Source organism: Artibeus jamaicensis, unplaced genomic scaffold, assembly GCF_021234435.1.
Source record: "Artibeus jamaicensis isolate MK-2021 breed Jamaican fruit bat unplaced genomic scaffold, CSHL_Jam_final contig_233, whole genome shotgun sequence".
NCBI lineage: Eukaryota > Metazoa > Chordata > Mammalia > Chiroptera > Phyllostomidae > Artibeus > Artibeus jamaicensis.
Window position 1 is genome coordinate 25,250,557 of NW_026521486.1, and position 12,261 is coordinate 25,262,817.

The 12,261-nt window shown below is 38.4% G+C and overlaps 1 protein-coding gene across 4 annotated transcripts in view; it reads left to right on the top strand.

Annotated features, from left to right (window-relative positions):
• CREBL2 (cAMP responsive element binding protein like 2) overlaps window positions 1-8,631 on the top strand; it is a 59,326-nt gene extending 50,695 nt beyond the window's left edge. For all 4 annotated transcript variants that reach the window (XM_053661648.1, XM_053661647.1, XM_053661645.1 and 1 more), the window contains 2 exons: window positions 1,254-1,398; window positions 5,668-8,631. In XM_053661648.1, coding sequence (XP_053517623.1) covers window positions 1,254-1,398; window positions 5,668-5,672 — 150 coding nt within the window. In that variant the 3' untranslated portion in view covers window positions 5,673-8,631. The remainder of the gene's footprint in view (window positions 1-1,253; window positions 1,399-5,667) is intronic.
• Window positions 8,632-12,261: the final 3,630 nt, after the last annotated feature.

The window sequence follows — 12,261 nt, forward strand, 5'->3', positions numbered from 1 at the left end:
TGTAGAAATGTAAAACAGAACAGGTAAAAGAGAATTAAAGTCCCATTACTGTGAGCTTGGGGAAGAGGTGACAGGTTGGAGAAGAGAGAGATAATACTATGATCATGACAAAGCTAGAACAGGCTACCACCGCTTTTTAGAAGGTAAGAAAATAAGGTTGGGGCATAAAGAGAGTTCAGAAATACACTATTCAGTAGATTTTTTTTTAGTATATTAAATTTTACTTATGTAATTGGGTTGGCAAAAAAGTCTGTTTAGCTTTTTCTGTAAACCGAAAGGCAGATTTTTCATTTTCACCAAAAACTTTATTGATTTGGATAGTTTGCGTATGTAAGCTATTTCCCGCGTGGTATAGCACTGATTGTTCTCAGTTTGATCCCTGTCAGCTTCACCTGGTCTGCCTGACCGTGGAGCATCAAGTGAGGACTCTCCAGCACGAAACTTCACAAACCACTTTTGACGTGTTCAGTCAGTCACAGCAGCTTCTCCATAAACACTGTACGAATGCTTTTTTGCCTGTCAGTAGCATTTTTATCTTTCTTGAAATAATAACGCATAATATGCCAATAATGTGTGTTATCTTCCATCTTCAATATTAAATGGCTACACAAAAATTCACCAATTTTGATAAGTTTTTTTTAAATGCACACTGATACGACATCTGTTACAATACAATCTAACAAAATTGTTTTAAATGAAGTTAAAGATAACTAAGCACTACTAGAGCCATCTTATGGGAAAAAAAACAAGCAAACTTTTTGGCCAACCCAATATAAATTATTTCCACCTTCTGCAGTTGAGGACATAATCTTTCAACTGATTAATCTTTGTATACCCCCAGAGTCCATAGTACACACTCAGGTAGAAAGTAGATATTTAATGAATGAATGAAAGAGAAAAAGAAATTATAAAAATATTTATTTTAGGAATAGAAATAATAATGTGAGCATTAGCCAAAAGAGATGAATTCTAGTTAGTGACACACTACGGAAAGACATTCCTACGACCAGAGGGACCTTTTTAATCTGAGCGATACTGCAGTGCATCAGATTGACTAGCAGTTTTCACCCTCCTGTGGAATAGGCAGGCCTCATCCCCGTCCCGGGTCAGCAATAGGGAAGACAATGGAGGGTGGGATTTCCAGCTGCCAATTTGACCTCTGGGCATGGGAGTTCTTATATCTAGCATTTCTGCCAGTGGTTTCTGAACTCAGCCTAGTAAAATATTACTTAAATATATTTTAAATATTTCAGTACAAGCAGTGGTGTATGGCAATGGACCAAGGAAAAATCCCTTCTGAAATAAAGGCCCTACTCACTGGAGAAGAGCAGAGCAAATCTCAGCAGAACTTAAACAGGCACACGAAAGCTGGGAGAACAGACGCTAACAGCAATTCCTGTGAGTACAGTGCGTGCACAGTTCAAGACAGGAGTGTCTTAAAGTAGGGTTGCTACTCACCACTTTCTTCTGGGCGACTTTTTCTCCCTCTGCATATCTTTCAATAAATAAAATGGCAATGCTGTTTGTAGTATACTAAGTGAAATGGTTAGATTCTAAATATTGAAATGCATTGTATATGAGGTCTGTGAAGAGCAATTGATAAATTTATGGAAGATTTGTTAATTAAGTTGTCCAAGTCCATAAATGGAAGTGTACCAGTCTAGTTATTATTAATAATAATACCTTTTATTTGCATTTTTATTTCTAATTTACAAAGTATTTTCACTTAAATATTTAAGTATTTCCTCCAATAATTGTGTTCAGGAATTACACTTTTTTTTAATAGACAAAGAAATAGCAGAAGGGGAGGTAAGCTGTGCAAGGTCCTCACCTAGCCCAGGCTCTGTCTTGTATAGAGATTGTATACAATCTCTTGTATCCATCTTGTATAGCCTATCACTGTGAAGAATTTTCTTATTAAGGTGAAATCTACATAACATAAAATTAACCATTTTAAAGTAACAATTCAGAGACATTTCCTATATTTAAAATGTTGTAAGTCACCACCTTTATCTCAAAAGAAAACCCCAAACTCATTAAGCAGTCATTCGCTATTATCCCCTCCCTCCAGCCCTATGAATCTGCTTTGTGTCTCTATGGCTTTCCTAACGTGGGTATTCCACATGAATGGGTCATACAGTGTGTGACTTTTTGTGTCTGGTTTCTTTCACTTAGCATAATATTTTCAAGGTTTATCTACATTGTAGCATGTATTAGTACTTTATTCCATTTTGTGGCTGCATAATATTCCATTGTGTATCGAACCACAACTTGTTTATCCATTCATCCATTGATGGATTTTTGTTTCTGCCTATTGGCTGTTGTGAACAGTGCTGCTATGAACATGCATGTACAAGTGTGTGTTAGAGTAACTGTTTCAGTTCTTTGGGGTATATACCTAGAAGTGAAATTGCTGGGTCATCTGGTAATTCTATATTTAACTTTTATGGAAACCACAAACCGTTTTCCACAGTGGCTGAAATAGTTTACACTCCCACCAGCAAATATGAAGCTTCCCTTTTCTCTACATCTCGTCAACACTTTTTATTTTCTGTTTTTAAAGACTGTAGGTTTCCTAGTAGATGACGAAATGGTATCTGGTCGTGCTTTTTTAAACAAAAAAAAAAATTGGAAAGGTACAGAGGAGAAGGGAGGGAGGAAGAAAGGGAGAGAAACATCAGTGTGTGGTTGCCTTTCTTGCGCTCCCCCACTGGGGACCTGGCCTGCAACCCAGACATGTACCCTGACTGGGAATTGAACCGGTGACCCTTTGATTCCCAGGCAGGTACTCAATCCACTGAGCCACATTATCTGGAGCACCAAAAAAAAAAACTTAAAAAAAATTAATCGATCTTTAGTGAGAGAGAAAGAGAAACATCAATTTGTTGTTCCACTTATTTATGCATTCATTGGTTGATTCTTGTATGTGCCCTGACTAGAGAGTGAACATCCTTTGTTTTATCAGGATGATGTTCTAACGAACTTAGCTATCTGGCCAGGGCTGGTTATGGTTTTCATTTGCATTTCCCTAATGACTGATGATGTTGAGCATCTTTTCATATATGTGCTTGTTTGTCATGTGTATATCTTCTGTGAAGAAATGTCTCTCTTAAATCTCTTGCCCATGTTTTAACTGAGTTATTTTTCATTTTGTGGTTGAGTTGTGTGAGTACTTTATATATCAGGATTCTAGACCTTTATCAAATATATGACTTTCAGATATTTCTCCCATTCTGTAGGTTGCCCTTTCTGTTTCTTTCAGTCGGCAGGCCAATGCTCAATCCACAGAGCCACACCAGCCAGGGCTCTGTTTCTTGATAGTATCCTTTGGTGAACAAGAGATTTTAATTTTAAGGAAGTCCAGTTTATCTATTTTCCTGTCTTTCTCTTTTAATACTCATCTGAGGATTAAATCAATATGATTATTGATTTTAGAGAGCAAGTAAGTGAGAGAGACAGAGAAAACATAGATGTGAAAGAGAAACATTGACAGAAATATCGATCAGTTGCCTCCTGCATGTGCCCCGACCAGGGATCAAACCTGCAACCTAGGTATGTGCCTTGACCAAGAATTGAATCCTCAACCCTTCAGTGTGTGAGATGACACTCCAACTGGCTGAGCCACCTGGCCAGGGCTATCTATTTTTTGTTGTTGTTATTCATGCCTTACATGTCACATCGAACAGCCCATTGCCAAACACAGGGTCATGAAGATTTATTTACCCTTATTTTTTTTCTAATAGATCTTAGTTTTAACTCTTACATTCAGGTCACTGATCCATTTTGAGTTGATTTTTCTATATGATATGAGGTAGAAGTCCAAATTCTTTTGCATGTGAATATCCAGTTGTCCCAACACCATTTGTTAAGGAGACTACAGATTGTAGAATGAAGTTGTCATGTCATTGATTTCTTCATCATTGTGATTAATTTGGGAGCACTTGAAATGGTTATAAGGAAATGTTATAAATTTTTATCTTTTAAAAAAATTATAAAATTAAAGGATGAGATAACATTTGCTTAATCTAAATTGAACTAGAGAAAAAAGGCAAATCAGCGCAGTCTTTTTTTCAGTCTGTATTTTAAAATAGCCTTCCTGTAGATACCAAACTTTATTTTTTATTTATATTTTATTGATTATGCTATTACAGTTATCCTGATCTTTTCCCCCTTTGCCCTGTTCCACCAAGCAAACCCACTTCCTCAGGCAATCCCCACATCATTGCTCATGTCCATGTGTCATACAAATAAGTGTTTTGGCCACTCCATTTCCTATACTGTACTTTATGTCCCTGTAACTACCTATTTGTACTTCTTAATCCCTCCACTTCTTCACCCATTCCCAAATACATCCCTCCCATCTGGCAACCATAAAAAAGCTCTTCGTATCCATGATTCTTTCTCTGTTCTTGTTTGCTTAGTTTGTTTTTCAGATTCAATTGTTGATAGATTTGTATTCTTTTCCATTTTACTGTTCATAGTTTTGATCTTCTTTCTCTTAAATAAGTCCCTCTAACATTTCATATAGTAATGGTTTGGTGATGATGAATTTCTTTTGTTTTTTCCTTGTCTGGGGAGCTTTTTATGTGTCCTTTGATTCTAAACGATATCTTTGCTGGGTAGAGCAGTCTTGGCTGTAGGTCCCTGCTTTCATGGCTTTGAATATTTCTTGCCAATCCCTTCTAGCCCGCAAAGATTCTTTTGAGAAATCAGCTGAAAGTCTTATGGGAGCTCCCCTGTAGATAACTACTTTTCTCTTTCTGCTTTTAAGATTCTCTCTTCATCTTTAACCTCTGGCATTTTAATTATGGTGTGTCTTAGAGTGGACCTCTTTGCATCCATCTTGTTTGGGACTTTCTCTGCTTCCTGGACTTGTATGTATATTTCCTTCACCAAATTAAGGAAGTTTTCTTTCACTGTTTTTTTTTTTTTTCAAACAGATTTCCAGTGTCTTGATCTTTCTCTCTTCCTTTTGGTACCCCTATGATGTGAATGTTGGAACACTTGAAGTTGTTCCAGAGGCTGCTTACACTATCCTCACTTTTTTGGATTCATTTGTCTTGTTGTTCTGATTGGTTATTTTTCGCTTTATTATGTTCCAAGTCATTGGTTTGATTCTTGGCTTCATTCACTCTGCTGTTGTTTCCCTATAAATTGTTTTTTGTTTCAATTAGTGTATCCCTGGATCTGTTTTATCCTGTTGAGGTCCTCACTAATTCCCTTGAGCATTCTTATAACCAGTGTTTTGAACTCTGCATCTGATAGATTGCTTATCTCCATTTTGTTTAGTTCTTTCTCTGGAGTTTTGCTCTGTTCTTTCATTTGAGCCATGTTTCTTTGTCTCTTCATTTTGGCAGCCTCCCTGTGTTTGTTTCTGTGTATTAGGTAGAGCTGCTATAACTCCCTGTATTGGTAGTGTGGCCTAATGTAGTAGGTATCTTGTAGGGTCCAGTGGCATAGTCTCCCCTAACACCGAAGCTGGGTACTTGGGTTGTGCCCTTAATGTAGGCTGAGTACACCCTCCTCTCATTTTTGAGTGTTGGTTGCTGTTGGTAGATCAATGGGAGGGATTTACCCGGACCAGTCAGCTGCATTTGAAAACACAGTAACTAGATTTCATTGATCTTAAAAACATTCTTACATTGGTAACTTTGATTTATTTTTTAGGGTGAAGATCATATAAAATGATAAGTCAGCAATTGAAGTCAATATCCTGATTCCTATGAAGGATGAATGGACAAGATTATACTACTTGGTTCCATTTACTACCTACTGCTCCATAGTCATCTCTGTAAATCTGCAATTTCTACCAAATGTATGATCATAGATCTCAAAGGATTTTGCTTTAACTTTTAACACTTAGAAAATTTACAAACATTCAAGACCTGTCCTGGTTGGTATCGCCACCCATGGCATTTAATATGTTGCAATGCTTGAAAACACAGGCTTAGAGAAAAATGGGTAAAGATTGTATTTTTGCACCTTAACTCCACCTTGCTTTATTGGTTAATTTATATTCTTTCCATGTAATTGTATGTGTATGTGTGTTTAGGTGTCATGTCCTGTCATGTGTTTGATTGCCCTACAAAGAGAAACCAAATGGGCTGATTACTGACTAAGTTCTTGGCCTTTATGGACCTAATCTTCTTTCTTTATATTTACTTGAGTAATGTCTGTTTTCTACATGAACCATGATTTCTCCTGTGAGCCATTCCAGCATAAGCTGTGAATATATATTAACAAATAGATACATTTCTATTTTTATAATCCATAATGACATGCCTGTTTAAATAATGTACATGTTAACAGTATCTATCATGAAAGCCCTCAAGACAGCCTCTATTTGGAATTTTTATTGCTGTCCTCTCAAACTGTACTTTATAAAAATTGGCTACAGCCCAGTTCATGTTTGGAGAATTATCAGTCAAATTTTATTTTTAAGCAAGAAATAATCATTTAGGCATTTCAGCAGTGTACATCATCTTGACAACCTAAAGTGTGTATGTCTGTGTGTTTCTATCCTATGTCTATATGTGTATGTGGGGAGGACAGGATTGAGTTTTCACACACATTTCCTTGGGCAGTCAACTAGGAAAATTTTTCTGAAGAAAATAGAGTAACTTTAGCTGCTGAGATTGAGTTTCTGCCTCAGGAGACCTGGATTAAAATGAACAAATTGCTGGTAGATCTAATGGCTATAGCTGTAACCAGAACACTTAGTTTCTTCCCTAACCCACGTTTCCTTATGAATGTGTTCTGAGCCAGAAAGAAACACACTGTAGGTGTGTGTCTGGTTCATCCCCGGCGATGCCTCCACTCTGGAGTGAAACACTGGAGCTACAGTTATGCACAGCACCACAGCGGGGAGGTGCAGAGGGCAGAGTAGTCTTTTCCAGTTCTCGCTGCAGCTGCATTTACTGTCTTCCTGGCCTCCCGATGGCATGATGGTTGAGGAATCCAGCTCATAGTATGAAACACTAAAATAGACCCCAGGAGCCTTTTGATTTCCCCTTTGAGACCCCCCTCTTTTCTTTCCCATAGTTAAATCAGGAGATATGTTCCCTATTGCTGCTAAATTATAGTGGTCCTTGGCTCTCATGAAGCAAATATTCGACTTCCAAACAAAGTATGTTCTGCTATGAAATGGTAGCGTTTGAGGAGGCATCATAGGATACATTGTCCGTGAGGTGCAACATGAGATGGGCCTCGTAGTTTCAGATTACAAGGTACTTCCCCAAGCCTTTCTCTTAGGCTGTGCATTTGAATGAAGTGCCTCCCGTGCTTAGGTTGCAAACGCGGATCTCTAGTCCAGTCCTGCATGACTACTGATGTACCACTAGCCCAGACTGTTGGGTCTCTCTGTGTTTTGGTGGATGGGGGAATAAGAGTATTTAATGTCTTTTTAGGATAACAAATACAGATAAAGGATTGTTAATATTTAGGCCTTTAGAATTTCAGCTTTTTAAATGTAGCATTCAGATTGTAATGGGTCTGTTTTGCCTTCTGGTCTACTCAAATGTATATTTTTTATTTTGCAAAACAGCCCAAGATGTATTGTATGTTACTATGTTCAGTACCTTTTGAATTCCCCAGAAGAGTTGTTGTCAAAGCAAACATTCCAAAATGAATGTGGCTCTTCAATGTAATGTCTCCATTGTGCTTGAAGTATTTCTTCTCTTTTTATAATTTTAAATTACAGGGTTATTTATCTGAGCTATATCCTCCACCTCCAGCATCTTTACAAGAGCAGTGACTTTGTTCTCTGCTCAAAACCTATCTATTTGGTTTTTGCAGTAGATCGAAACCAAGAGAAAGCGCCTCGGTTTTAAAAAGGAATGTGATTGCTTTGAGTGTTGTGCTCACTGCACGCTTTGGCCACTTGAAGCATGTCCATAAATGTCACTGATGAAAACAGCCAGTTTCTTTCCCCATTTCAGTTCAGGAGCAGCGTACTGAAATCCCAGCATCTCTCACTTACCTGTCCTGGCAGGCCGAGGGTGAGAGTCAGTGAGCTCAGTCTCCCTGGGTCAGTGCTGCTCTCCTTGCTCTCTGAGTGACAGTAATGTTTTCTTCTTAACCTAAAGAGAGGAAGGCAAGGGGAAACTCTGTGTATTTAGCCCAGTCATAATCCGTCATTAATGTAGCACAGACCTGCCATATATTAGAGCAACTGAACATGATACGGAATAAGTTTGACCAGGTCAAGTTTTAGGATATGGTTGAAGTTCTTAAATTTTTTTCTATTTTATCTAAAATCTTTCTGTTGTATTCCAGTCTGAATCTATCTTATTGCAGCAAATTCATATCACCGTTTACCAGCTAATTGGCAGTATTTATCAGCTTTACCATGTAGCATTTTCTTTTATTATTTTTGAATTATAATAGATTTAATTTGGCTTATTACAAAAGTATAGGCCTAATTGGACTTGCCTTTAGTTAAAATAAAGGGAAATATAAACGCTACCTTTCCCAAGAAATCAGTTGCTTATTATCAATTAATATATTTAGTTTTAAGGGAGTGGAAAATTACTGTTAAACCACATGGTATTTGGGGGCATTGAAAGGTTTTTTCTTTCTCTGAAGAGCATTGTACAATTATATTTTTATGAAAAATAAAATATCTTCACCAGAGATATCTCAGATTGTCTGTTTCACATTACTGAAATAAGTATAAGAATGTAGTACTACAAAGAGTATGAGATTTAGGCAGAAAACTGGTCTTGGATCCACTTTCTGAATCACCTTGAATCATTTTAACCTTTTACCTTGTTTCCTCATCTATAAAGAAAGCGGTGGATAACTTTCATAGAGTAATTGGAGTTAGGAGAAACTGCTTCTTACATAGTGAAGAAATACATTAAAATATCCACATGTGCCTTCCTATGTGAATGGATTCTAACAGTGGTTTCACTATTGTTAGACTTTAAATCACTAAAAATAAGCATTTATTTAATGAGCTGGAATTTAAATATGTACTGTTGTAGGTATCATATTTCCAAAGTCTTTGTAGCTATACCGTGTCTACCCCTAGGATGCTATACAAGGTCTGTCCAGAAGGTATCCAGCTATGTAATGTGAAAAGTAGAGATATTTATTGAAGAGGATACATGATACAGGAAACATTGCACATAGGACAATGACACCTCAGTCCCCTACAAAGTAGGCACCTTGGGATCCCACACAGTTCTCTCAGTCAGGGGGAAAGCCAGAAATCACAGGGCTATGAGGGGGCTTGAGTCACCTGAGTGATCTGATGTTTGGCCAAAAAGCTCTTCACCAAGTGTGATGCATGAGTGGGCATGTTGTTGTGATGAAGCTGCCAATCAACCACCAGTTGCCCGTAGCTGTGGCCTTCTGAGTCGTCCGAATAGTATCCGTGGAAGACTGTTGAAGCTTAACATAAAATCTGATGCAGATTCGTTGCTCATTCACTCAGTCATTTTGAGTGGATGGCCACACAGTACACATTCCACTCAATGGCATCTACCACCCCCGCTGACTAGTACAGTGAAGTCCGCATTATTCACACATGAGCATTCTAGTCCACTCTCCTTGGCTGCCAGGTTATATGGATGTCATGCAAACTGTTCTCATTATATTAACAACGGCTGGGCTTTTTTCAGACAGACCTCCTATTTTTTGGTTTATTTTTAAAAATTTATTTGTTTTTAGAGAGAGGAGAAGGGAGAGAGGATGAGAGAGAGAGAAACATCGAGCGGTTACCTCTCGTGGTGCCTGGGCTGGGACGAAACCTGCAACCCAGGCCTGTGCCCTGACTCTGATAGGTGTGGCGACCTTTCCCTGTGTAAGACGACACCTGGACAACTGAGCCACACCAGTCAGAGCCCCACGCTGATATATTTAACTTACCATATTTTCTTTTAGCATTTCAAAGTTTCTTTCTAGAATGTTTAAATCTTTGCTCATCCAGAATTTTGTCAAATGAAAGAGTTGGGCTTTTTTGTTTTAATGGAAGAATCAATTCTTTCCAAAAGGCCAGCCAGTTGTCCCAACAGCAGTTTTTAAAATACAGCTTTTTTTTCTTCACTGGCTTAAAATGCAACCTTAATCACAGGTTAAAGTTCTAAGTGTATTTAAAACCATTGGTGGGCTCCATTTTTGTCATTGATCTGTCTGTCTGTGCACCATGTGCAAACAAACAGAGGAAACCTAGGTCAAGACGGGGCTGGGAAGGCGTGTAGGGAGCAGCGGCGTGAGCACACCCCTCGCTGCAGCTGCAGAGCCCCCTGTGAAGAAAGTTCCTTCTGACCTGGCAACAAGCTGCCCACCACTTGTAACCAATAAAGAACTACCACAGCCCTTCCCAATTTCCTCCTAAACCTAGTAAAAGCTGGCTGGAATCCCCTCGTCTCCTCCGGCTTGCCTGTGCTTTGCTCTAATTTACTTCTCCCAGATCGAAATTCCTCTGCCATTCCCTCGTAAACTCATTTGGGCTAGCTAAAGACCTTGTTACCTCATGTTTAAGGTTGATGACTAATACCCAAGTCCTTTCATTACTGCAGTTGTACAGTAGTCCCCCCTTATCAGAGAGGGTTACCCAGACCCCCAGTGGATGTCTGAAATCATGATAGTGCTGAACCCTATCTAATCTGTTTATTCCTATGCAGAGATACTTATGATACATTTTAAGTTATAAATTAGGCACAGTAAGATTAAAAACAGTATCTAGTGATAAAATAGAACAATTACAACAGTACACTGTGATAAAACATGTGAATGTGGTCACTTGTTTCAGGGATTGCTTGTTGAATGAAGTCTTTGTATAGGCTCCATGATTTCCGGTCCAGCACGTTGCTGTCAATCAGCATACCTCTTCTGTTCATACCCTCCACCCACAAATAAATGCTTTTTCCATCTTCACTAAGCACTTACCACGCACCATGGCCATAACTTTTGATGAGGTGGGACAGCAAACCTAGCATGATATTTTTTTCCTTTCTCACAATTGCATGGATGGATTTGTTTTTTACTCAGCATTTGGACATTTTCTTGCCTTATCGAGTTCAGAACTTTCATCTTCCACTTAGTGGAGGCACTTAACAGCTTCCCTTTGGCATATGTGAATCGACACCATCACTGCTCTTGCACTTTGAGGTCGATATTAAGTAAAAGGATTGCTTGAACACAAGTACTGTGATACTGCAAGCGTCTATCTGATAATTTGGATGGATGCTAAAATAACGGACAGACTGGGAGTGTACACAGCGTGGCAATGCTGATAAAGGGACAACTCACTAAGTGACTAACAGGTGGGATGGAGCAGTGACATGGAAATCATCAAGCTACTCAGACTGGCAGGCAATTGAAAATGTACGGATTGTTTATTTCTGCAGTTTTCCATTTGATGTTTTCAGGTTGTGTTTGACCGAGGCTAACCGAACCGAAACCTCAGAAGGTGAAAACACCGGTGAGGGGAGATTACTGTATTGCTAGAAAGAGCCTTCGACTATACGTATGTACCCCTATGTTCATTTGCAGCATTATTTACAATAGCCAAGATATGGAAACAACCCAAGTTTCCATCAATGGATGACTCGATAAAGAAGACGTGGTCTGTCTGGAAAAAGTTGAGCCTTTGTTAATACAGCAAGAACAGTTTGCACAACGTCCATGTGTCCAGGCGGCCAAGGAGAGTGGCCTGGAATGCTCATGCATGAACAATGACGACTTCACTGTACTAGGAACTGGGGACAGTAGACACTGTTGAGTGAGCATGTGTACTGTGTGACCATTGCATTAAAAATGATTAAGAGTAGACCAACGAATCTGCATCAGATTTTGCATGAACCTTGAATAGTCCTCCGTAGAAACTATTTGGATGATTCAGAAAGTCTTCAAACAGCATACCTCTATGTCTTTCATTTTTTTAAAAAGCCATAAACCATTCTTAGTTTAAATATTTCTTCAAAACACATGTAAAAAGTTCCTTACGATATTTGTGTTCATGGTTTGAGTCTTTGAGTTTTCATTGTGTTTCTGTCCCCTTCCACTCCAATTACCAAATAGTTTTTTTTTAACAACTTGACTTCAGTTGTTAAAAATTCACTTAGATTTGTTTCTAGTTGGTATAGCTCACTTACGGTTTAACGGAAATACACAACTGTTGCATGTTTTAACTACATAGGTGCCTCTAATTTATTATAACCAAGAACAACTTAAGTCCCACATCACTGGTTTTTATAGTCTACCAAAATGAATAGTTAAATTAACAGTCAACACTGGTTTTCCCCATCAGTTCTT